This window comes from Erythrolamprus reginae, chromosome 13 (assembly GCF_031021105.1).
Source record: "Erythrolamprus reginae isolate rEryReg1 chromosome 13, rEryReg1.hap1, whole genome shotgun sequence".
NCBI lineage: Eukaryota > Metazoa > Chordata > Lepidosauria > Squamata > Dipsadidae > Erythrolamprus > Erythrolamprus reginae.
The window spans coordinates 3090529-3117090 of record NC_091962.1 but is presented as its reverse complement, the minus strand read 5'-3'; the positions used below and the strand labels follow the sequence as shown (position 1 = coordinate 3117090).

Below are 26562 nucleotides of genomic sequence, written 5' to 3'. Positions count from 1 at the left end.
GTCTGCATTGGCTGCCGATCAGTTTCCGGTCACAATTCAAAGTGTTGGTTATGACCTTTAAAGCCCTTCATGGCACTGGACCAGAATATCTCCGAGACCGCCTTCTGCCGCACGAATCCCAGCGACCGATTCGGTCCCACAGAGTGGGCCTCCTCCGGGTCCCGTCAACTAAACAATGCCGGTTGGCGGGCCCCAGGGGGAGAGCCTTCTCTGTGGCGGCACCGGCCCTCTGGAACCAACTCCCCCCGGAGATCAGAACTGCCCCTACTCTTCCTGCCTTCCGTAAACTCCTCAAAACCCACCTTTGCCGTCAGGCATGGGGAAACTAAACATCTCCCCTGGGCACGTTGAAGTTATATATGGTATGCCTGTATGTGTGTATGTTAGTATAGGGGATTTTCTTAAACTCATAATATTTTAATTAATTGGATTGTATTGGATTGTTTTTCACTTGTTGTGAGCCGCCCCGAGTCTTCGGAGAGGGGCGGCATACAAATCCAAATAATAAAATAAATAAAAAATAAATAAAAATAAATCCTTCCCAAATTCCGGCCACCCCGATTTATAACAGATCTCCACAGTGCTATCTCCTTGAAAAGGAGCTGTTGCTGTGTTGTTGCAGCCCACAGAGAACGGGCAGCCTTCAGACACCGAGTTTGGGATTAGGATACACCCACACAACTTCTCACCCTCTTTCTCCTGCTTGCAGAGCCTGGGGGCTCGTGGTTGGCATGGAAAAGGCTCTAATTTCAGCAGCCTCAGAAAAGGCCCAAAGGAAGAAAAGAAATAAGGAGAAGCAACAGAGTGCCTATGAATCACCAATTTTTACTGATATTTACTGCATTTATAATCTTCTTTCTGACTACTCAACATAAAGGGAAGGCTTAGCAAAGAGCCCTAGAGACACTATTTTTTTCTCGTGTGCCTTCACTGCTGAACAACTAATTCCCACAGCATTGTCTGACTTCTTATCTTTCCTGCTATCTTCTCCTATTAGTTGTTTAGGATTTATCAGTTGTTGTTTGTAACTTATGTTTAATGATCGTAACTATGATTTGTGATCTATTACTTGCTATTTATATGTGTACTGGGAGCTTATGCACCGGAGACAAATCCCTTATGTGTATCTGATCACACTTGGACAATAAAGAATTCTGTTCTATTATTTACTGTTTTTGCCACAACACCCATCGTATTTTTCAGACTATAAGACACACCGGTGTCTTCATGGCATCGGACCAGAATATCTCTGGGACCGCCTTCTGCCGCACAAATCCGAGTGACAAGTTAGGTCCCACAGACTTGGCCTTCTCCGGGTCCCGTCGACTAAACAATGTCGTCTGGCGGGACCCAGGGGAAGAGCCTTCTCTGTGGCGGCCCCGACCCCCTGGAACCAACTCCCCCCAGATATCAGAGTTGCCCCCACCCTCCTTGCCTTTCGCAAGCTCCTCAAAACCCACCTCTGTCGTCAGGCATGGGGGAATTGAAATTTTCCCTTCCCCCTAGGCTTATAGAATTTATACATGGTACGTTTGCCTGTATGATTGGTTCTTTAAATTGGGGGTTTTTTAGATTATTTTTAATATTAGATTTGTTTACATTGTCTTTTTATTGTTGTTAGCCGCCCCCAGTCTGCAGAGAGGGGCGACATACAAATCTAATTAATAAATAAATACATAATAAATAAATAAATAAGACGCACCAAGATTTCAAAGAGGTAAGTAAGGGGAAAAAATGGTTTTGTCCTCCCTGGCCCCCAGAAGTACTCTGCAGGCCTCCCAAACCCTCTGCACATCCAGTTTTTGCAAAAACGGGCCTGTTTTTCCCCCCAAAATGGGGGGGTTATTGCCTTCCCCCAGCCCCTAGGATCACTCTGCAGGCCTCCCAAACCCTCTATGCACCCAATGTTTGCGAAAAACAGGCCCATTTTTTGCAAAAATGGGATGCAGGTTCGGGGCTTTGGGAGACGCAAATTGGCTGGTATTTAGTATATAAGACGCACCAACTTTTCCAGCCTCTTGTAGGGGGGAATAGTTGTGTCTTATACTCCGAAAAATACGGTCGTTCCAATGACACTGTCTTATGCCTAAGCATATGTAACCATGTAGTAGGGCTGTATGGGTAGGTAGTCCTTGACAGTCATTTAGTGGCTGTTCAAAGATACAACCTGAAAATAGAAACATAGAAGACTGACGGCAGCAAAAGACCTCATGATCCATCTAGTCTGCCCTTATATTATTTTTTGTATTTTATCTTAGGATGGATCTATGTTTATCCCAGGCATGTTTAAATTCAGTTCCTGTGGATTGACCAACCACATCTGCTGGAAGTTTGTTCCAAGGATCTACTACTCTTTCAGTAAAATAATATTTTCTCATGTTGCTTTTGATCTTTCCCCCAACTAACCTCAGATTGTGTCCCCTTGTTCCTGTGTTCACTTTCCTATTAAAAACACTTCCCTCCTGAACCTTATTTAACCCTTTCACACATTTAAATGTTTCGATCATGTCCCCCCTTTTCCTTCTGTCCTCCAGACTGTACAGATTGAGTTCATGCAGTCTTTCCTGATAGGTTTTATGCTTAAGACCTTCCACCATTCTTGTAGCCCGTCTTTGGACCCGTTCAAATAGTGACTTAGGTTTGTTTTTCACATTTACAAACGTTGCAGCACCTCTAAGCTCATGTGATCAAAATTCAGGCGTTTGGCAATTGACTGGTATTTATGACGGTTGCAGTGTCCCAGGGTCACGTGATCCCCTTTTGCGACCTGCTGACAAGCAAAGTCAACGGGAAAGCCAGATTCGCTTTAAGCCTCCTCACTTAACAACTGGGGCAAGAAAGGTCGTAGCATGGGGCAAAACCTCTGGAACCGCCTGCTACCGCACGAATCTCAGCGACCGATAAGGTCCCACAGAGTTGGCCTTCTCCGGGTCCCGTCGACTAAACAATGTCATTTGGCGGGCCCCAGGGGAAGAGCCTTCTCTGTGGCGGCCCCGGCCCTCTGGAACCAAGTCCCCCCAGAGATTAGAACTGCCCCCACCCTCCCTGTCTTTTGTAAACTACTCAAGACTCACTTATGCTGCTAGGCATGGGGGAGTTAAGATATTCCTTCCCCCTAGGCCATTACAAGTTATGCATGGTATGTTTGTGTGTATGTCTGGTTTATAATAAGGGTTTTTAGTTGTTTTAGTATTGGATTGTTATATGTTGTTTTTTATCATTGTTGTTAGCCGCCCCGAGTCTACGGAGAGGGGCGGCATACAAATCCAATAAATAAATAAATAAATAAATAATTCACAACCAACATCTCGTCAACTTGCAAAGCTTTCAAGTTGCCATAAGCAGGAGGGACGGAGGGGCTGATGGTGCTAACTGAAACTATATTGCACAAATCTTTCCTTTACTGATTGTGTCCTGGATTACCGGAGAGTGTGGGACCTTCCAACGTGGCTCATTTGAGAATGTGGATTTATGACCTGTCCCGTGAGGAGGGAGGCAACAGGGTCATGAGGGCACGTAACCTAGGTGAGCGCAGTTCTGACTACATTGGAGTATTGCCGGAATGTCGCTCCTAATAAATGACTGTATTCCTTTTGAAGTATGGCTCATGAGTTAATCCGGGCATCTTTCAGAAACTTCACACATCACACTTAACAATACACTTGAGCTCAATTGTGGTCGTAAGTTGAAGACTACCTGTAGATGGCTGGCTAATGCATGTCGTTCTTGATTTATAACTTGTTTTCTGACGCCTGACTGAGATTCAAACTTCTGACGGCCACCAGCCCAGCTGCCTGATTGCATTTGGGACCCTTGGCAACTGTCCCACCTTAATGGGGGGTTGCATCTTTTTTACAATCATGTGACTGGGATTTATGACATTTTTGTCAGAAAGTGGAATGCCCTGCAGTGACACTATGGTGTTTGTTTAATGACTGTGACTTTTGCTTTAGGACTTTGGGGGAAAAGGTTGTAAAATCCAGGGGTGATCCGCTTAATTGTCCTGGGGGACTTCAATCTACAGTCGCTCGGCGGTTCCTCTGGATTAGCACATGAGAAAATATTATTTTACTGAAAGAGTAGTAGATCCTTGGAACAAACTTCCAGCAGACGTGGTTGGTAAATCCACAGTAACTGAATTTAAACATGCCTGGGATAAACATATATCCATTGTAAGATAAAATACAGGAAATAGTATAAGGGCAGACTAGATGGACCATGAGGTCTTTTTCTGCCGTCAGTCTTCTATGTTTCTATGTTTCTATGAGTTCATGGCCACCATGATAGCCATGGACCTGACTCAAGTAGTTCAGGGTCTGACTCACGAGGGTGGACACCCCCCCGACATGGTGATAGGGTTTTTAGTTATTTTTAATATTAGATTTGTGCCATTATAATATTGTTTTTATCGTTGTTGTGAGCTTCCCCGAGTCTTTGCAGAGGGGCGGCATACAAATCTAATGAATTGAATTGAATTGAATTAATGACCCTCATGACTTAACTGTAAGTGTACGCTAAAACAAGTACTAGCTATCTTTCAAAAGCTGTTCTGAAAAGAATAGTGAAGAGAATCATGGTTATAGCCAGTGAAGGGCTACCAAAATTTTTACTACCACACTGTGGACGTGGGTTATGCAGGACACCCTGCATTTTCTTTCAACATCTTTCAGTGCAAATTGGGTGCTCTGGGGTGGAGCTCTATTTTTGCTACTCCACTGCATCCCCGTCCCCCCGTCTGGGCAGTAGCCCACCCCTGGTTATAGCGCTTAAAATCCAGAAATAGGCCTACGGCAGTGATATCAAAACTTTTTTGGTTCGCATGTCAAAAGGGTGTGTGTCATGTGCTAATGCACGCACACATACACGCACCCATTCCCTTCCACGCATGTGTACCCCCCTACAGTGCTCCTGTGCGTACGCACAACCCCCATTGCCTGCACGCATGCGTACAGGCCTCACTGAAGCCTGGGACGGTGGAAAAACAGGTAAACCGGCAAAGAAAAAGTTTTGAAAAACGGACCTGGTTTGTCTGTTGTGCTGTTTTTCGCACTCCGGCAGCTTTAGGGAAAAACAGCACAATGGGCAAACCGGAAGTCTGTTTTCTCAAACTTCTGGCTTGTCCGTTGGGTGGTTTTTGACACTCTGGAGCTTCAGGGAAGCTTCTCTGAAACCTCAGAAGGGCAAAACAGCCTTCCCCAAGGCCAAAAATCAGCTAGCCAATGAGCACATACACACTGGAGTTAACATAGGTCCCATCAACTAAACAATGTCGTTTGGTGGGACCCAGGGGAAGAGCCTTCTCTGTGGCGGCCCCAACCCTCTGGAACCAGCTCCCCCCAGAGATCGGAATTGCCCCCACCCTACTCACCTTTCGTAAGCTCCTTAAAACCCATTTCTGCCGTCAGGCATGGGGGAACTGAGATACTCCTTCCCCCCTAGGCCTATACAATTTATGCATGGTGGGTTTGTGTGTATGTTTGGGTTTTAATAAGGGGTTTTAGTTATTTTAAATATTAGATTTGTCATATGCTATTTTTATTATTGTTGTTAGCCACCCTGAGTCTACGGAGAGGGGCGGCATACAAATCTAATACATAAATAAATAAATAAATGCCTCATGTGCCCTCTGGTATGGCTCTGTGTGCGACCTTTGGGACCTATGCCATAGGTTCGCCATCACTGGCATAGGGAGACTTATTATATTTTTCAGAGTATAAGATGCACTTTTGTACTCCCGACCCAAAAGGTGAAAACCTGGGTGTGTCATGTACACCGAATGAAGCCTGACCCAGCCACCCCCCCACCCTTTGGCCTCTGCCTCCCAGCAATTTACCTCTTTGCAGCAAACAGCGCAGAGCCTGATCAGCACAAGCAACTGATTATCGGCCTCCCGACCAGCAGCTGATTGAAGCTGCAGGCTCGCCCAGTGCTAAAATGAAAGTAAAACTAAAACTGCAAGGAGGCAAATTGCTGGGAGGGAGAGGCAGAGGCAGAGTGTTATTCTCTTGTGCTAATCAGTTGCTGAAACTGCTCCTCTTTGAAAGCATGGAATGGAATCAGAAAGTATGGGGTAAGACACCATACAGTGATACCTTATCTTACAAACTTAATTGGTTCCGGGACGAGGTTCTTAAGGTGAAAAGTTTGTAAGATGAAACCATGTTTCCCATAGGAATCAATGGAAAAGCGATTAATGCGTGCAAGCCCAAAACTCACCCCTTTTGCCAGCCAAAGCGCTCATTTTTGCGCTGCTGGGATTCCCCTGAGGCTCCCCTCCATGGGAAACCCCACCTCCAGACTTCTGTGTTTTTGCGATGCTGCAAGGGAATCCCAGCAGGGGAATCCCAGCATCGCAAAAACGAGTGCTTCGCTGGCAACGGAAGTCCGGAGGTGGGGTTTCCCAGCGAAGGGAGCATCAGTGAAATCGCAGCATCGCAAAAACACTGAAGTCCTCAAAACCCCACCTCCAGACCTCTGTGTTTTTGCGATGCTGCGAATTCACTGAGGCTCCCCTCGCTGGGAAACCCCACCTCTGGACTTCCGTTGCCAGCGAAGCACCCGTTGTTGCGCTGCTGGGATTCCCCTGCTGCTGGAATTCCCCTGCAGCATCACAAAAACACGGAAGTCCACAGGTGGTGTTTCCCATGGAGGGGAGCCCTACCAACAGCACAAAAACGGGGGCTTCGCTGGCAACGGAAGTCCGGAGGCAGGGCATCCCAGCGGCGGCGGTGGGTTTGTAAGGTGAAAATAGTTTGTAAGAAGAAGCAAAAAAATCTTAAACCCCCTGGTTTGTATCTCGAAAAGTTTGTATGATGAGTCGTTTGTAAGATGAGGTATCACTGTACTTTTAAGATGGCCGATGAGAGGCTTAAACTGGGGTGGGTGGGCACACAAAATGACTGCCAGCATGGCAGCTGTCCAAGGGTACTGCCCCTATGAAATGTACAGCCTTCAACCACGGCCTTTGGAGTTGGGAAGGGGAAAAAAAATAGAACCGGAGATTTAAAAGATGATCAGGGCAGAGATCAACCTAAATTGGCCTGCCAGCCATGAAGAGAAATAGCATTTCAAACCCAAATAATAACAATAACAATAACATATTAGATTTGTATACCGCCCCTCTCTGAGGACTCGGGGTGGCTAGCATCAGCTAGATTCAGTGATAGCATTAAAAAAAAACCCTTTGCCTGAAGGCTTCCCACCCATTCTCTCTTGGCAGAAGAACTTGATTACTAGGAAACAGGGCCAAAAAAATGTCACAGCAAGTTGTTCTAGCCATTCAGAGTGATCAGGTTCACTAAACAACAACAGCAATAATAATAAAATAACAGAGTTGGAAGGGACCTTGTAGGTCATCTAGCCCAACCCCCATGCCCAAGCAGGAGACCCTAAACCATTTGTGACCAATGACAGTCCAGTCTCTTTTTGAAAGCCTCCAGTGATAAAGCTCCCACAACATCCAAAGGCAACTTCTCTTCCATCTGTTGACTGTTCTCACTGTCAGGAAATTCCTCCTTATTTCCAGGTTGAATCTCTCCTTGATCAGTCTCCATCCATTCTTCCTTGCCTGGCCTTCAGGTGCCTTGGAGAATAGCCTGACCCCCATTCCTCCTCTCTGTTGGAGTCCCTCAAATATTGGAATATTGCTATCATGCCTATCTTGGTCCTTGCCTTTGCTGGACCGGCCATACCCAGTTCCTGCAACCGTTCTTCACATGTTTGTTTGTTTCCTTCCTTCCATCCTTCCTTCCTTCCTTCCTTCCTTCCTTCCTTCCTTCCTTCCTTCCTTCCTTCCTTCCTTCCTTCCTTCCTTACTTACTTACTTACTTACTTACTTATTTGATTTGTATGCCGCCCCTATCCGCAGACTCGGGGCGGCTAACAACAGCAATAAAACAGCATATAATAATAATCCAATATCAAAACAGTTAAAAACCCTTATTATAACACCAAACATACGTGCAGACATACCATGCATAAAATTGTAGAGGCCTAGGGGGAAAGAGTATCTCAATTCCCCCATGCCTGGCGGCAGAGGTGGGTTTTAAGTAGCTTACGAAAGGCAAGGAGGGTGGGGGCAATTCTAATCTCTGTGGGGAGTTGGTTCCAGAGGGCCGGGGCTGCCACAGAGGAGGCTCTTCCCCTGGGTCTCGCCAAGCGAAATTGTTTAGTTGAGGGGACCCGGAGAAGGCCCACTCTGTGGGACCTAACTGGTCGCTGGGATTCGTGCGGCAGAAGGCGGTCTCGGAGATAATCTGGTCCGGTGCCATGAAGGGCTTTAGAGGTCATAACTAACACTTTGAATTGTGACCGGAAACTGATCAGCAACCAATGCAGACTGCGGAGTGTTGGTGTGACATGGGCATATTTGGGGAAGCCCATGATTGCTCTCGCAGCTGCATTCTGCACGATCTGAAGTTTTCGAGCACTTTTCAAAGGTAGCCCTATGTAGAGAGCGTTACAGTAGTCGAGCCTCGAGGTGATGAGGGCATGAATGACTGTGAGCAGTGAGTCCCGGTCCAGATAGGGCCGCAACTGGTGCACCAGGCAAACCTGGGCAAGCGCCCCCCTTGCCACAGCTGAAATATGGTTCTCTAATGTGAGCTGTGGATGTTAAGCCATGGAAGATCCCTACATGCTAGGATTAGTGCCTCTCTCTAGTAGAAGGAACCAAGCAGAAGCATCCAGTATTTGTTTACAAACAGGTGTAACATTCAGAGGACCTCAAATTGCTGCAATGTCTGAGTATCCCTCCTGAGCAAGAACCTTGCCTATAAAGAGGATTCCTTCTCTTACGTCAGCTGTGAGAATGCCACACATCTGAGCTGAAATCTAGGTAGTCCCCGACTTACAACAGCCCATTTAGTGACTGCTCGAAGTAACAATGGCACTGAAAAAAAGGAGACTTATGGCCAATTTTTCAAAGTTACGACCGTTGCAGCATCCCCTCAGTCACATGATCAAAATTAAACTGGCTCCTTGGGGATCACGTGATCTGCTTTTGTGACCTCCTGGCAAGCCAAGTCAGTGGGGAAGCCAGGTTGACTTCACAACCGTGTTACCGACTTAACACCTGATTTAACCAACGGTGGCAAGAAAGGTCATCAAAGGGGCAAACTTCATTTCACTTAATTCACTTAAATTTTCACTTAGCAACAGCAATTTTGGGCTCAATTGCGGATTACCTGTGTACAAGGATTTGTGCTGCTCTAAGGGAAATTTAAGTGGGGAGGAAGGATTGGTCAAAGTGTTGGTCATCACCTATAGAGCCCTTCAGGGCACCAGACCAGGGTATCTATGAGACCGCCTTCTGCTGCACGAATCCCAGCGACCGGTTAGGTCCCACAGAGTTGCTCTCCTCAGGGTCCCGTCAACTAAACAATGTCGTTTGGCGGGACCCAGAGGAAGAGCCTTCTCTGTGGCGGCTCCAACCCTCTGGAATCAGCTCCCTCCAGAGATTAGAACTGCCCCCACCCTCCTTGCCTTTTGTAAACTCCTTAAAACCCACCTCTGTCGTCAAGCGTGGGGGAACTGAAACATCTCCCCCTGCCTATGTAGTTTTCTGTGTATGATATGACTGTATGTATGTTTTTTATATATTGGGGTTTCTGGTTTTTTAGACTTTTTAAATGTATTATTGTTATTTTAGAGTTTAACTATTAGATTTGTCATTATACATTGTTTTTATCATTGCTGTGAGCCGCCCCGAGTCTACGGAGAGGGGTGGCATACAAATTTAATTAATAATAATAATAATAATAATAATAATAATAATAATAATACTCTGTAAAGAAACAGATGAAACAATCGATCACATACTCAGCTGTTGCAAAAAGATTGCACAGACTGACTACAAGCATAGACATGATGCTGTGGCACAGATGATCCACCGGAACTTGTGCCGGAACTACCATTTACCAGTGGCAAAGAGCTGGTGGGATCATAAGCCCGAAAAAGTGGTCGAAAATGAGCAAGCCAAACTACTGTGGGACTTCTGACTTCAGACTGACCGAATTCTGAAGCATAACACACCAGACATTGTGATCGTGGAGAAAAATAAAGTATGGATCATCGACATCGCAATCCCAGGAGACAGCAGAATTGAGGAGAAGCAGCTAGAGAAATTAGTGAAATATGAAGATCTAAAAATCGAGCTGCAACGACTCTGGCATAAGCCCGTGAAAGTGGTCCCAGTGGTCCATGGCACGCTGGGCGCAGGGCCAAAGGATCTCATCGGACATTTGAAAACCATCGGAATTGACAAAATCTCCATCTGTCAATTGCAAAAGGCCGCTTTACTGGGATGGGCAAACATAATTCGCCACTACATCACGCAGTCCTAGGTGCTTGGGAAGCGCCCGACTGGTGATGAAATACGAAATCCAGCATAGTGATCTCGTTTGCTGTGTTGTATTGTTGTTGTTAATAATAATAATAATAATAATAATAATAATAATAATAATAATAATTGGGGGAAAAGTTCCCCCAAATGTTGAGCACACACTGCTGAATCCATTCCGAACTATGACACGTAGACACCCTGAGTTCCCATAAAGACCCTTACTCACTTGGACAAATCAGCGCCTCTTTAGCGGTGATGCTCTTGTTACACGCATAGCACATGGTCATGCCAGAGACCGTAATGGAAGTGAAGAGATGCCCATTGGTGTAGCGGGCGTCCTTATCTTTGCCTTCCTTCATCCTTTCTTTTTCTTTGTTCTGGAGAGGAAAAGAAGAAATGAAGACAAAAGTTTGTTATCAAGAGGGAACCGGTGAACAAGATTCTCTTGACCTGAATGGCTGGATTCTGATTTTTCCCGCCACCGCAAACAGCACTCACACATTCTACTCCATCACTTACGTAGGGCAGAGTCACACAGATGAGTGTGCGTCGCATTTAACACCACAGATGCTGAATATTTTTTTTAAAAAAACACCCACACATTTAATTTTGCAGATAATAAGGCAGACACACCTGGGAAGGGGGGGGACACGTAAATATCTTTAGCTCTGTGGTCGTGTCAAGTATCAAGAGGCCAACATGAAATCACGTTATGTTCTTTCCTCCCCAAAAACACCAACGTCTGAAAGTATTTGAGGTCAAGAAATATAGCAATTGGTGGCCACCTGCCTGATCTATCTCATACCCAACATTTTCTGTAGCACATTTCTTTTTATATATAGACTCACTTGAGAGAAATGTATGCTGAGAGCATATGCACCAAGACAAATTCCTTGTGTGTCCAATCACACTTGGCCAATAAAATTCTATTCTATTCTATGTTACTAACATCAATTTCAATCCCATATGCATATGTACCAAGACAAATTCCTTGTGTGTCCAATCACACTTGGCCAATAAAATTCTATTCTATTCTATGGGGGAACTGAAACATCTCCCCCTGGGCACGTTTAATTTATGCATGGTATGTCTGTGTGTGTGTCTGTTAGCATATGGGGTTTTTAATATTTAAACATTTTAAACTTGTCTGATTACCCATGATTTGTTTCTACATGTTGTGAGCCACCCCGAGTCTTCGGAGAGGGGCGGCATACAAATCTAAGTAATAAATAAATAAATAAATAAATAAATAAATGTTACTAACATCAATTTCAATCCCATATGCATATGCACCAAGACAAATTCCTTGTGTGTCCAATCACACTTGGCCAATAAAATTCTATTCTATTCTATGTTACTAACATCAATTTCAATCCCATATGCATATGCACCAAGACAAATTCCTTGTGTGTCCAATCACACTTGGCCAATAAAATTCTATTCTATTCTATTCTATTCCATTCCATTCTATTCTATGTTACTAACATCAATTTCAATCCCATATGCATATGCACCAAGACAAATTCCTTGTGTGTCCAATCACACTTGGCCAATAAAATTCTATTCTATTCTATCCTATTCTATTCTATGTTACTAACATCAATTTCAATCCCAGGTAATGCTGACCGTTGGGATTCAGAACAAAGCTCAAAAATTTGGACACTTCCACAAACGACTCAAACAAGCAAGCCAGAATGAAATTTAAAAACAAACCTAAATAGATCCTAAATAGAAATGAACTAGGCATGTAAAAATGTGCTGCTGAACATTGGATGATTCAAACGAGGAACTTAAGCTATAAATACTTTTAAAAACACACACAAAGAAACGACGAACCAAACTTTCAGTGGAAAGAAGTCGCTTAAATATCAGCCCCGGTTCCCTCTCTTGACTCTGAACTCACACAGGATGGTCTTCTTCTTCTACGCACCCAAAGGCCAGAGGAAAAAGCCCAACACCCACAGCAGCTGCCCCAACACACCTTTCCCACACTCCCTCTCTGGTTCTGGCTCAGCCGCTGTCCGCTCCTGCTGCCCCCTGGGCCAGGGGGTCTTGAAATCCCAAGGGCCAGCTGCCCCTCGTAAACTCTCGGATAGCTCATCCTAGCCCGAAGAAGGAGGGTCTGGCTGAACGGTCTGAAGCCGCCTCCTGTCTGACTCAACCCCAGGAGAGCAGCAAAGGAAACTGAGACACACACCACGTTGTGAGTTGGCTTGGAAAGCCCAGATTGAGGCGATGTGACGAGGAGGCGGAGAGGGAAAAAAATGAAGAGGAGGAGGAGAGAGGGGGGGGAATAAAAGACACCCAGGCGGTTCATCTTTTTCTGTACCTCTCTGCTTCCAAAAACCATGACAACCGTGTGTCTGACAGAGAAATTCCACCACCGTCCTTGTGGTGCGTGCCTCGGCACTCCAAAGCAAGCAAACGGCGCCCAACTTGACACCTTGCAGATGTGCCAGCTGAGTCCCAAGCTGAGATTGGGAAAGGCTTATCCAAATTCTCAGGCTGGAAGGGACCTTGTAGGTCTTTTAGTCCAGGGCTCTCCAACCTTGTCAACTTTAAGATCGATGGACTACAATTCCCAGAATTCCTCAGCCAGCAAAGCTGAGTTGAAGTCTACCAAGTCTTAAAGTTGACAGTGTGATCAGCAGCGGCAGAGACCCAAATGGAGCTTAGCCCAGCCCTGCATTCAGACCAGATCCTTAATTTGACACCTGCAGACACAGAAACCAACAGGAAGAGAGAGAAAGCCAAGAATACGGTGGTACCTCTACCTACAAACGCCTCTACTTACGAACTTTTCTAGATAAGAACCGGGTGTTCAAGATTTTTTTGCCTCTTCTCAAGAACCATTTTCCACTTACACACCCGAGCTTCCGAAACTGTAACCGGAAAAGGCAGGGAGAAGCCTCCGTGGGGCCTCTCTAGGAATCTCCTGGGAGGAAACAGGGCCGGAAAAGGCAGGGAGACGCCTCCGTGGGGCCTCTCTAGGAATCTCCTGGGAAGAAACAGGGCTGGAAAAGGCAGGGAGAAGCCTCCGTGGGGCCTCTCTAGGAATCTCCTGGGAAGAAACAGGGCTGAAAAAGGAAGGGAGAAGCCTCCGTGGAGCCTCTCTAGGAATCTCCTGGGAAGAAAGAAGGCTGGAAAAGGCAGGGAGAAGCCTCTGTGGGGTCTCTCTAGGAATCTCCTGGGAAGAAACAGGACCGGAAAAGGCGGGGAGAAGCCTCCATGTGGCATCTCTAGGAGTCTCCTGGGAAGAAACAGGGCCGGAAAAGGCCGGGAGAAGCCTCCGTGGGGCCTCTCTAGAAATCTCCTGGAAGGAAATAGGGCTGGAAAAGGCGGGGAGAAGCCTCCATGGGGCCTCTCTAGGAATCTCCTGGGAGGAAACAGGGCCTCCACCCTCCCTGTGGTTTCCCCAATCGCACACATTATTTGCTTTTACATTGATTCCTATGGGAAAAATTGCTTCTCCTTACAAACTTTTCTACTTAAGAACCTGGTCATGGAACAAACTAAGTTCGTAAGTAGAGGTACCACTGTACAACTTTCTAAGTCCAAAAAGTCTAAAAAAAAGACCCACCACCAAACTGCAAGTGACCCCCGAATTGTGGAAAGTCTTGGTTACAAATGCCCCCAGAAAATTAAAATATCTCCAAGCCCTGCGATCAGATTAGTACTCGGTTAAATCGAAAGGTTGTCACAGCAGCCTCTGCTAAGAAAGGAGAAGCAAGAAGACAAGGACTTCCTGTTGCCAAATATTCGTGCAAGAATGCAGAGGAGAGGGCTGATTGTTTTTTGCGACAAGAGCTGACTTCTGAGTCGTGTGTCTCAGCAAAAAATGGGGGGGGGGAGGAGAGAGAGAGAAAAAAGAAGTTGTCCCCTCCATAAGGGCTGCACGAGATTCAGCAAGGGCTGCACGAGATTCAGCAAGCACAGCTGCGCTCTTCTGCAAAGCTTGTGAAAAGCTTGGCTGTTTGTGTCTCCCCTCCCTCCCTGCCTAGCAACCGGAGAACGGTAGCCAGCAGTTTTCAAAAGTCTCACTACTTTGGGGCATAGTTCCCTCTAAGCTGAGCAGTGAGCAATCGCTCACTTAAAAATCATCATCAACTCAGAGTTTTTCAAACCGGCCCAGAAGCCGAGAGGGAAAGAGTGAGAGGGAAGGAGAGAGAGAGGAAGAGAGGAAGAGAGAGAACAGATAGAAAAAAGAGAGGAAGGAAAAGAGAAAGAAAAAGAATGGGAGTAAGGAAGAGAGAAAGAAAATCAAAATCTAGTTTGAAACCAGCTCAACTATTTAAGTGGCATTTTGATATTGATTTTATTTATTTATTTATTTATTTATTTATTTATTTATTTATTTATTTATTTATTATTTCTGTGCCGCCCAGTCCCAAAGGGACTGCCACTCAGACACTATACTTTTCCGCCCACCCCCCCAAAAAATTAGAGGGAACACTGGTGTTGGGGCATTCACAAATTCTGGAGGCAAGGTGTTCCACTGATAAATTGAACGGTTGTAGGAATCGGGCCTGGCTAGTTTAATGGAAAGAAGGACCAGGGGAGACATGATAGCAGTCTTCCAGTATCTCAGGGTTTGCCACAAAGAAGAAAGAGTCAACCTGTTCTCCAAAGCACCTGAGGGTAGGACGAGAAGCAAAGGAGAGAAGTAATTTAGAACTAAGGAGAAATTTCCTGACATTGAGAACAATTGATCCGTGGAACAGCTTGCCTCCAGAAGTTGTGAATGCCCCAACACTGGAAGTTTTTAACCATCCATCTGAAGCAGTGTGGGGTTCCCTGCCTAAGCAGGGGGTTGGACTAGAAGATCTCCAAGGTCCCTTCCAACTTTGTTGTTGTTATTGTTATTATTATTAATAACAACAACAATAATAATAAAAACAATAACAACAGCAAAACAACAACAATCACTATTTATTTGTTTTTGTTTGTTTGTTTATTTATTAATTAATTAATTATTTCTGTGCCGCCCAGTCCCCGAAGGGACAGCCGCTCAGACACCATACTTTTTCCGCCCACCCCCCAAAAAAAAATTAGAGGGAACACTGCTTTGGGAGATGTTTCCCAAACTGAAGAGTCGCAGGAGATTTTGCAAAAAGGGTGTTTTGCAAACGATGCGCTTCCTACCACCCGCCCAAAGAATTTGTCACAGGCACGACGTTGAAAAGGAAGTTAATTCACAACAGGCAAGCTCCTTACTACGGGGAGCCCTTGACCTAGGATGGCAACCGAATCCCCAAAATTCCTGTGAAGTGAGACGTGGTTTAAATGGGTTTTGCTCCATTTTGTGACCTTCCATGCCACGGTTGCTAAGCGAATCGCCGCAACTGTTTAAGTCGGTAATCCAGTTGTTGAGTTGGGCTAAACACGCTGCAACTCAACTGAGCTGAAGAGCTGGGTAGCACCGTTCCCAGCTTAGCTGGGCAGCTTCAAGGAAGTTGGGCAACTCAGCCGCATCCCTTTGGGGCGCATCATGTTACTGTAGAACACCAGTTCATTAGTCCAGTGTTTTTCAACCAGTGTGCCATGGCACACTGGTGTGCCGCGAGACATGGTCAGGTGTGCCACGAAGAAGGAAGCTCAGGTTCCAGTCTCGCAACTTTTTGCTGAGAGAGAGAGAGAAAGAGAGATAGAAATCAAGAGAGAGAAAGAAAAGAGAGAAAGATAGAGAAAGCAAGAGTGAGAGAAAGAGAGAGAAAGAAAGCAAGAGGGAGAGAGACAAAAGGAGAGGAAGGGAGAAAGAGAGAGAGAGAAATGAGCAAAAAGGGGAGGAAAAAAGAGAAATGAGAAAATGATTCAGACAGAGAATGAGAGGAAAGAGAGAGAAACAAAAGAGAGAGAGAAGTGACTCTTGATTTAAAGCATATGATAAAAAGCACCCAAACAATAAGAGAGAAAAAAAACCCAGCCCTCACCTGTTTTTGGAAATGGTTCAAGAGTGTGTATACACACACACACACACACACACACACACACACACACACAAGGGTGGGGAGGAGACAGGGATGGAAAAAGAGAGGAGAGTGTCTTAGGGTGTCATTTTGTGTCATTTTGGTTGGTGGTGTGCCCCAGGATTTTGTAAATGTAAAAAATGTGCCGCGGCTCAAAAAAGGTTGAAAATCACTGCATTAGTCAACAAGTGGATAATGCAGCCAATGAAGACAGACAAGGAGATCTTGTCAACTAATCAATCAGAATAGAGCTGGAAGGGACCTTGGGGGTCTTCTAGTGTGTTTTTAGTGTGATTTATTGAGTGAATGTGAATGTTTTAAAGTTAGAATTTTTAAAGTACAGTGGTACCTCCACGTAAGAACACCTCTACTTAAGAACTTTTCTATATAAGAACCGGGTGTTCAACATTTTTTTGCCTCTACCATTTTCTACTTAAGAACCCGAGCCCGGAAAAATTTCCCAGGAAATTTGAGAGCAGCAAGAAGGCCCAGCCAGTTTCCTGACATTCCCCCTTGAATGCCGGCCATCTCGGGCTTTTCTTGGCTGCCAGAGAAGCCTTTTAGTGGAGCTTAAGGAGGCTTTGGCAGCCCAGAGTGAACGGAGCGTTTTCCTTTCTCTGGGCGCTTGGAGAGGGAATAAACCTCTGCCAGCACCCAGAGAAAAGAAACACTCCCTTCGCTCTGGGCAGCCCAGAGTGAACGGAGCGTTTTCCTTTCTCTGGGCGCTTGGAGAGGGAATAAACCTCTGCCAGCGCCCAGAGAAAAGAAACACTCCCTTCGCTCTGGACAGCCCAGAGTGAACGGAGCGTTTTCCTTTCTCTGGTCGCTTGGAGAGGGAATAAACCTCTGCCAGCGCCCAGAGAAAAGAAACACTCCCTTCGCTCTGGGCAGCCCAGAGTGAACGTAGTGTTTTCCTTTCTCTGGGCACTGCCTCAGAGTCGTCGTCCCCTCCTTTTTCTTTAAGCCTTAAAGTTTTGGATTTTTTTGATTTCCCTCACCTCACTTTCTTCCTTCAGCAGTGACTGTCCTCCTCCTCTTCTTCCTCCTCCTCCCACCCAAATTCCTTTTCTTTCTTTCCTAATGGCTTTGCATGCATTATTTGCTTTTAGATTGATTCCTATGGGAAAAATTGCTTCTACTTAAGTACGTTTCTACTTAAGAACCTGGTCACGGAACGAATTAAGTTCTTAAGTAGAGGTACCACTGTATATTAATTGGATCAATTGTATTATTATGTCTTTTATATACAGTGATACCTTGGTCTTACAAACGTAATTGATTCCGGGACGAGGTTCTTAAGGTGAAAAGTTTGTAAGACGAAACAATGTTTTCCATAGGAATCAATGGAAAAGTGATTAGTGCGTGCAAGCCCAAAATTCACCCCATTTGCCAGCCAAAGCGCCCATTTTTGCACTGCTGGGATTCCCCTGAGGCTCCCTTCCATGGGAAACCCCACCTCCGGACTTCCGTTGCCAGCGAAGCACCTGTTTTTGCGCTGCTGGGATTCCCCTGCAGCATCACAAAAACATGGAAGTCCGGAGGTGGGGTTTCCCATAGAGGGGAGCCTCAGGGGAATCCCAGCAGCGCAAAAACGGGTGCTTCGCTGGCAACGGAAGTCTGGAGGCGGGGCATCCCAGAGGTGGCGGTGGGTTTGTAAGGTGAAAATAGTTTGTAAGAAGAGGCAAAAAAAATCTTAAAACCCCGGGTTTGTATCTTGAAAAGTTTGTATGATGAGGCGTTTGTAAGACGAGGTATCACTGTATGCTGTGAGCTGCCCCAAGTCCTCGGAGAGTGGTGGCATACAAATCCAATTAAACTAAACTAGGCCAGCCCCCTACTCAAGCAGGAGACTCCAAACCATTCGAGACAAGTTGGAAGCCTCGGGACCTTCTGAAGGGGCAGCCGGGGGCCTTTGTTTTGGGACTCCAGGGTGGGACAGGAGGTCCTTCGGTAAGACAAACTTGTTATTCTGAACTGCTGGAGCCCAGCCAGGAGGCAGCTAAGATTGCAAGGTCAGCCAAGAGAAAAACACCAAAGCACCAGAAGGGCAGGACGAGAAAGAATGGATGGAAACTAATCAAGGAGAGAAGCAACCTCGGATGAAGGAGAAACTTCCTAACAGTGGGGACAATTATACCAGCGGAACAACTTGCCACCACACGTTGTGGGTGTTCCCATCACTGGAGGCTTTCAAGAAGGGATTGGACAACCATTTCTCTAGCAAATGGTATATAGTATAGTATATAGTATATATGGCATATATTCCTGCCTGAGCAAGGGGTCAGACTAGAAGATCTCCAAGGTCCTCACATCCTGGACACAAACTGCTTCAACTCCTACCCTCAAAACGATGCTATAGAGCACTGCACACCAGAACTACTGGGCATAAGAACAGTTTTTCCTGAATGCCATCACTCTGCTAAACAAATAATTCCTTCAATACTGTGGAACTATTTACTAAGTCTGCACTACTATTAATCTTCTCATCATTCCCATCAATCATCTCCTCCCACAAATAACTGTATGACTGTAATTTTGTTGCTTATTTCCTTACAATTTATATTGACCAGTCCCTAATACAATTTTATTGCTTATTTGTACCCGGACTATCATTAAGTGTTGTACCTCATTATTCTTGACGAACTTATCTTTTCTTTTATGTACACTGAAAGCATATATGCAATAAAGACAAATTCCTTGTGTATCCAATCACATCCTTTCCTTTTCTTTCCTTTCCATTCCCTGTTATTTTATTGTAAGAAATATTTATGTGAAAGATCAGCCATCAATTATAACTATCAAAGAATATCACAAAAGAACAGAACAGAAAAAGAAAAGAATAAAATCTTTAACAACTTGGCTGATCTATAGAAACATAGAGGACTGATGGCAGAAAAAGACCTCATGGTCCATCTAGTCTGCCCTTATACTATTTCCTGTATTTTATCTTACAATAGATATATGTTTATCCCAGGCATGTTTAAATTCAGTTACTGTGGATTTACCAACCACGTCTGCTGGAAGTTTGTTTCAAGCATCTACTACTCTTTCAGTGAAATGATATTTTCTCACGTTGCTTTTGATCTTTCCCCCAACTAACTTCAGATTGTGTCCCCTTGTTCTTGTGTTCACTTTCCTATTAAAACCACTTCCCTCCTGAACCTTATTTAACCCTTTAACATATTTAAATGTTTCGATCATGTCCCCCCTTTTCCTTCTGTCCTCCAGACTATACAGATTGAGTTCATGAAGTCTTTCCTGATACGTTTTATGCTTAAGACTTTCCACCATTCTTGTAGCCCGTCTTTGGACCCGCTCAATTTTGTCAATATCTTTTTGTAGGTGAGGTCTCCAGAACTGAACACAGTATTCCAAATGTGGTCTCACCAGCGCTCTATATAAGGGGATCACAATCTCCCTCTTCCTGCTTGTTATACCTCTAGCTATGCAGCCAAGCATCCTACTAGCTTTTCCTACTGCCCGACCACACTGTTCACCCATTTTGAGACTGTCAGAAATCACTACCCCTAAATCCTTCTCTTCTGAAGTTTCTGCTAACACAGAACTGCCAATACCATACTCAGATTGAGGATTCCTTTTCCCCAAGTGCATTATTTTACATTTGGAAACATTAAACTGCAGTTTCCATTGCTTTGACCATTTATCTAGTAAAGCTAAACCTATCACCTTTAAAAGAAAAGCATATATAGGCAGTTCTCCACTTATGACCACAAGTAGGCCCAAAATTTATGTTGCTAATTGAGACATTCGTTAAGTGAGTTTTGCCCCTTTTTACGACTCTCCTTGCCACGTTTGTTAAGTGAATCTCTGCAGTTGTTAAGTTAAATAGAATAGTATAGAACAGAATAGTTAAGTAAATCTAGTTTTCCCCATCGACTTTTGCTTTTCAAAGAGGTCACAAAGGGGGAAATCACAGGACCCCAAGACTCTGCGACCAACATAAATATGAGCCAGTTGCCAAGTATCCAAATGTAAATCATCTGACTGTGGGGATGCTGCAATGGTCGTAAGTGTGAAAAATGGTCCTCAGTCACTTTCTTCAGTCATGTGTTGTATTTCCAAATGGTCAGTAAGTGAACTGTTGTATCTGTTGTAGTGTTCTACAGACACGTTCCCTGTAACAAGCTCCTCTCAGCAAACGATATTTAGAGAACTTTGCATCCTTTCTGGAGGAATCCATTGATGAGAGAACAAGATCCCACTTTGTTCACCAATGGAAGCCATTGGAATCTGCTTCAATCTATTGTCCAGTGTCACGGCAATCAAATGCCATGATAGATCCTGGTAAGAAGAGAAGGTGTAGTCTGGAGGTAATCATGGGTGGATGGGCATGAGGGTTTATAATAATAATAATAATAATAATAATAATAATAACAACAACAACAACAACAACAACAACAACAACAACAACAACAACAACAACAACAGAGTTGGAAGGGACCTTGGAGGTCTTCTAGTCCAGCCCCCTGCTTGGGGAGGAAACCCTACATTACTTCGGACAAATGGTTATTCAACAACTTCTTAAAAACTTCAAGTGTTGAAGTATTCACAACTTCTGGTGGCAAGCTGTTCCACTGATTAACTGTTCTGACTGTCAGGAAATTTCCCCTTAGTTCTAAGTTGCTTCTCTCCTTGATTAGTTTCCATCCATTGCTTCTAGTTCTACCTTCAGGTGCTTGGGAGAATAGTTCGATTCCCTCTTCTTTGGGGCAACTCCTGAGATATTGGAAGACTGCTATCATGTCTCCTCTGGTCCTTCTCTTCATTAAACTAGCCATGCCCAGTTCCTGCAACCGTTCTTCATATGTTTTAGCCTCCAGTCCCCTAATCATCTTGGTTGCTCTTCTCTGCACTCTTTCTAGAGTCTCAACATCGCTTCTTAGATTGTGGCGACCAAAATTGAATGCAGTATTCCAAGTCTGGCCTTACAAAGGCCACACTCCGCAGTCTGCATTGGTTGCCGATCAATTTCCGGTCACAATTCAAAGTGTTGGTTATGACCTTTAAAGCACTTCATGGCACTGGACCAGAATATCTCCGAGACTGCCTGCTGCCGCACGAATCCCAGCGACCGATTAGGTCCCACAGAGTGGGCCTTCTCCGGGTCCCGTCAACTAAACAATGTCGGTTGGCGGGCTCCAGGGGAAGAGCCTTCTCTGTGGCGGCCCCGGCCCTCTGGAACCAACTCCCCCCGGAGATTAGAACTGCCCCTACTCTCCTTGCCTTCCGTAAGCTCCTTAAGACCCACCTTTGTCGTCAGGCATGGGGGAACGGAGACATCTCCCCCGGGCATATACAATTTATGAATGGTATGTCTGGATGTATGTTTGTTTAGAAAATGGGGTTTTTAAAATATTTTTAAACAGTAATTTAGATTTGTTGTAAATTGTTTTCACTTTGTTGTGAGCCGCCCCGAGTGTCTGCGGAGAGGGGCGGCATACAAATCTAAATAATAAATAAATAATAAATAAATAAAATGGTATTAACACTTCACGTGATCTTGATTCTATCCCTTCTATCTGGGAACCTGTCCATCGGGCTGGCTTGGCAAACTCACCCGGAGATGTTCAGGCACTGACTGGCCCTAACCCTGCCAGCTTTTCAAGATTGGCAGAAATTGCCCAAACACTGCCAACGTTTCAAATGAGCTGTTTTGAGGCACGCTTTCCTTCTACAGAGCTGAAGGAGCCCGTGGACTTTCCCAATACGAGCAACCCGTAGGGTGAAAAGGGATGATCCCACAGGCATTAGGGCCAGGCTCCAATCTGCCTACAACAGCAGTGAGTTTTACTACGCTCTCTGTTAAGCGGTATTCATATTCGCAAGGTGTATAAACCCCACTCAATACACAGCACCCTAAGCCTTAAGCCTCCGTTTGCAAAGCCTAACTGCTGTGCATGTGATGTTTAAATAAATAAAATTGGTTGGTTTTGTCTTGGCTTAAGTTGACAGGCTGGTTCACGTAACCCGCTCACACATGTGTTGGTGTTGGTTATGACCTATAAAGCCCTTCATGGCATCGGACCAGGTTATCTCCGGGACCGCCTTCTGCCGCACGAATCCCAGCGAACAGTTAGGTCCCACAGAGTTGGCCTTCTCCGGGTCCCGTCAACTAAACAATGTCGTTTGGCGGGACCCAGGGGAAGAGCCTTCTCTGTGGCGGCCCCGGCCCTCTGGAACCAACTCCCCCCAGAGATTAGAATAGCCCCCACCCTTCTTGCCTTTCGCAAGCTTCTTAAAACCCACCTTTGTCGTCAGGCATGGGGGAATTAAGATATTCTTCCCCCCTCGGCTTCCACAATTTATGTATGGTACGTTTGCATGTATGATTGGTTTTTAAAATAAGGGTTTTTAGCTTCTTTAGTATTGGATTGTCGCGTGTTGTTTTTATTACTGTTGTTAGCCGCCCCGAGTCTACGGAGAGGGGCGGCATACAAATCCAATAAAATGAAATGAAATGAAACATAGGATGGGCTTCTGCAACAAGCAGGCTGACCCCAAATTCTTCATCTAATCCGTTACACAATTATGGCATTATTCTCTCCAAGCCTCGCAATGGCCCACAAGACCCCAGTTCAACTCCTGAAGACTTCAGGGACGCATCCATGAGTCATTTTCTTAACAACAGTAAGATGGGTATTTTTTTTTCATTCTCTTAGTCTAGTAATGGCAAGTCTTTTTTGGCTAGGGTGCCAAAAGGGGGCGTGCATGCGCGATAGCATGCATGTATGTGCCCACACTCATAATACAGTGGTTGCTCTACCTACAAACACCTCTACTTACGAACTTTTCTAGATAAGAACCGGGTGTTCAAGATTTTTTTTGCCTCTTCTCAAGAACCATTTTCCACTTACAAACCCGAGTCTCCGTAACTGGAGTCTCCGTAACTGGAAAAGGCGGGGAGAAGCCTCCGAGGGTGCTCTCTAGGGATCTCCTGGGAGGAAACAAGGCCGGAAAAGGCAGGGAGAAGCCTCCGTGAGGCCTCTTTAGGAATCTCCTGGGAGGAAACAAGGCCGGAAAAGGCGTGGAGAAGCCTCTGTGGGGCCTCTCTAGGAATCTCCTGGGAGGAAACAAGGCCGGAAAAGGCGTGGAGAAGCCTCTGTGGGGCCTCTTTAGGAATCTCTGGGAGGAAACAAGGCCGGAAAAGGCGTGGAGAAGCCTCCGTGAGGCCTCTTTAGGAATCTCCTGGGAGGAAACAAGGCCGGAAAAGGCGTGGAGAAGCCTCTGTGGGGCCTCTCTAGGAATCTCCTGGGAGGAAACAAGGCTGGAAAAGGCGTGGAGAAGCCTCTGTGGGGCCTCTTTAGGAATCTCCTGGGAGGAAACAAGGCCGGAAAAGGTGTGGAGAAGCTTCTGTGGGGCCTCTCTAGGAATCTCCTGGGAGGAAACAAGGCCGGAAAAGGCAGGGAGAAGCCTCTGTGGGGCCTCTTTAGGAATCTCCTGGGAGGAAACAGGGCCTCCACCCTCCCTGTGGTTTCCCCCAATTGCACACATTATTTGCTTTTGCATTGATTCCTATGGGAAAAATTGCTTCTTCTTAAAAACTTTTCTACTTAAGCACCTGGTCACAGAACGAATTAAGTTCGTAAGCAGAGGTACGTCTGTACAATGCCCTCCCCCTGCGCGTGTGCACACACAGCCGCACTGCCATCCTGCACATTGTGCAGGCCTTACTGAAGCCTCCGAACTTCCGGTAGGCCCGTTGGGCCGTTTTTCATTATCTCCAGGGTTCAGGAGGCTTTCCTGAAGCCTGGGGAGAATGAAAACGGCTGAAAAGAAGGCTGAAAATCAGCTGACTAGCGCACGCACACGCGCTGGAGCTGACATGGAGCAAAGCCTCGCATACCCTCAGATATGTCTCCATGTGCCACCTGCGGCACCCTGCCATAGGTTCGCCCTCACTGTCCTAGTCTATCCTCCATTTCCTGGTGGCCTCCCGTCCTAGTATTAATGGACCCTGTTCTTGATTAATTTTTTTGAGTTGGCCACGTGCTAGAGCACATGGCAATTTTAAGACTTGTGGACTCCAACTCTAGAGGATTGGTTACTTCTCTATTTCTTAGGATTGCTGTGATGATAATAAGAGAGCTGAGGTGGCACAACAGGTAGAGTGCAGTACTGCAGGCCAATAAATCTGACTGTAGATCTGCAGGTCAGCGGTTCAAATCTCATCACCGGCTCAAGGTTGACTCAACCTTCCATCCTTCCAAGGTGGGTCAAATGAGGACCTGGATTGTGGGGGCAATAGGCTGGCTCTGTTTAAAAAAGTGCTATTGTAAGCCGCCCTGAGTCTAAGGAGAAGGGCGGCATTAAAAAATCGAATGAATGAATGAATGAATAAACTTCCAAAGGCAACTTCTGTTCCACAATATTGTAAAAATATTGTAGAATATTGTAGAAGTGAACTCACTCAGACTCAGCCTGTCTCTCAGCCCTCAGCCCTCCTATTCCTCCGGAAATGGACAAAAATTATTGATTCTCTGTGTTTTAATTGTTTAAATAAAGCCTATTTTTATTATTAACAACAACAACAAAAATCAAATAAATAGATAGATAGATAGATAGATAGATAGATAGATAGATAGATAGATATAGGTAGGTAAGTAGATAGATAGATAGATAGATAGATAGATAGATAGATGATAGATAGATAAATGATAGATAGATGGATGATAGATAGATAGATAGATAGATAGATGATAGATAGATGATAGATAGATAAATGATAGATACATAGATGATAGATAGATGATAGATAGACAGACAGACAGACAGACAGACAAGACAGACAGATAGATAAAAGAGAATAGAAATACTGGGATCCTGGGATCCTAGGGAAACACAGTATGAATTACTGAAGAATTACTCAAGTACGTCTGCAATGTACGACATTGTGTGAGCACAGCTAGAGATAAATTCACACGTTATGCACACAAAGACAAATTTAAGACAGTCTTTACTCTGCATGTTCCCTAAATTCTTTACCTAGGCCCCAAGGCATTACTTCCCCCATAAAAAAAAGAGTGCAACACACGCACGCACACACACATGCACACACATGGCATATGCTCACAAACTCTGCAAGCAGCAGGGGCCCCATCCATTCCAGCCCTATGCAGCCTGCCTCCCCCTTGCCTCATGTTCTCTGCTGAGGGCGGGGCGCCAGTGCTGGGACAATCAAACACAATTGTTGTTCAGTGCTCCAGCTCCCAATTGGGAAAACAGCCAGGCAGGGAAAGACGTTGGAGTGAACCGGACAGGAAGAGCTCGGGGTTGGCTAAGGGAAATGTGTGTATGTGTATGTTTGTGTGTGGGGGAGAGAAGGGGTTTTTAAGCATCACAATAAGCCAGCCCACGGTGCGCATTTGTTGCTGCTCTTTGTGAATCCGGCCAGTGTGGGCTATAAATCATGATTAGTGGGTCAGTGTAGTGTGGGAACCCAGCCAACTGTAGCTCTCTGAGCAAACTCTGCTGGAGTTAAGCAAACATTGGCTAAGCACCAGCCCTGGTTGCTCTCATCCATCGCGCGGGGCACTCTGGTTTATAGGACGCAATCCGCAATGCCACAAGTAGAGGGTGCGAAGAAGCACACAAGCCTTGTTTGCCTTCAACTTCAGGCATGGGGCAACTAATGTATCCCCCTTTTCTGACCATTAAAGATTGTGTACTAGTATCGATTGTTTTTTAAGAAAATGGGTTTTAGCTACAGTTTTAATTATTAGATTTGTTTCTGTACTGGTCCTTAGTTTCCTTCACTTTGAGAAGCTTCCTATTGTTGACCTCCATCAACGCTGACTCTTTGCTCTCCTTCACATAGCCAGCTAATGCATGCTTCTCTTCTTCCACTGTCTGCTTATCTTGCAAATTATTATTATTATTATTATTATTATTATTATTATTATTATTATTATTATTATTATGTCAGTACAACACAGCAAACAAGATCACTATGCTGGATTTCGTATTTCATCACCAGTCGGGCGCTTCCCAAGCACCTAGGACTGCGTGATGTAGGACTGCATGAATTATGTTTGCCGATCCCAGTAAAGCGGCCTTTTGCAATTGACAGATGGAGATTTTTGTCAATTCCGATGGTTTTCAAATGTCCGCTGAGATCCTTTGGCCCTGCGCCCAGCGTGCCAAGTACCACTGGGACCACTTTCACTGGCTTATGCCAGAGTCGTTGCAGCTCGATTTTTAGATCTTCGTATTTCACTAATTTCTCTAGCTGCTTCT

At 45.2% G+C, this 26562-nt stretch overlaps 2 protein-coding genes across 5 annotated transcripts in view; both read right to left on the bottom strand.

Annotated features, from left to right (window-relative positions):
* The window catches only part of FRMD8 (FERM domain containing 8), a 543310-nt gene that overhangs the window by 159320 nt on the left and 357428 nt on the right, over positions 1-26562 (bottom strand). The window lies entirely within an intron of this gene.
* Positions 1-26562, bottom strand: part of ARHGEF2 (Rho/Rac guanine nucleotide exchange factor 2) — a 292733-nt gene that overhangs the window by 94681 nt on the left and 171490 nt on the right. For all 4 annotated transcript variants that reach the window (XM_070766661.1, XM_070766662.1, XM_070766664.1 and 1 more), the window contains one exon: positions 10569-10719. In XM_070766661.1, the coding sequence (XP_070622762.1) occupies positions 10569-10719 (151 nt within the window). The remainder of the gene's footprint in view (positions 1-10568; positions 10720-26562) is intronic.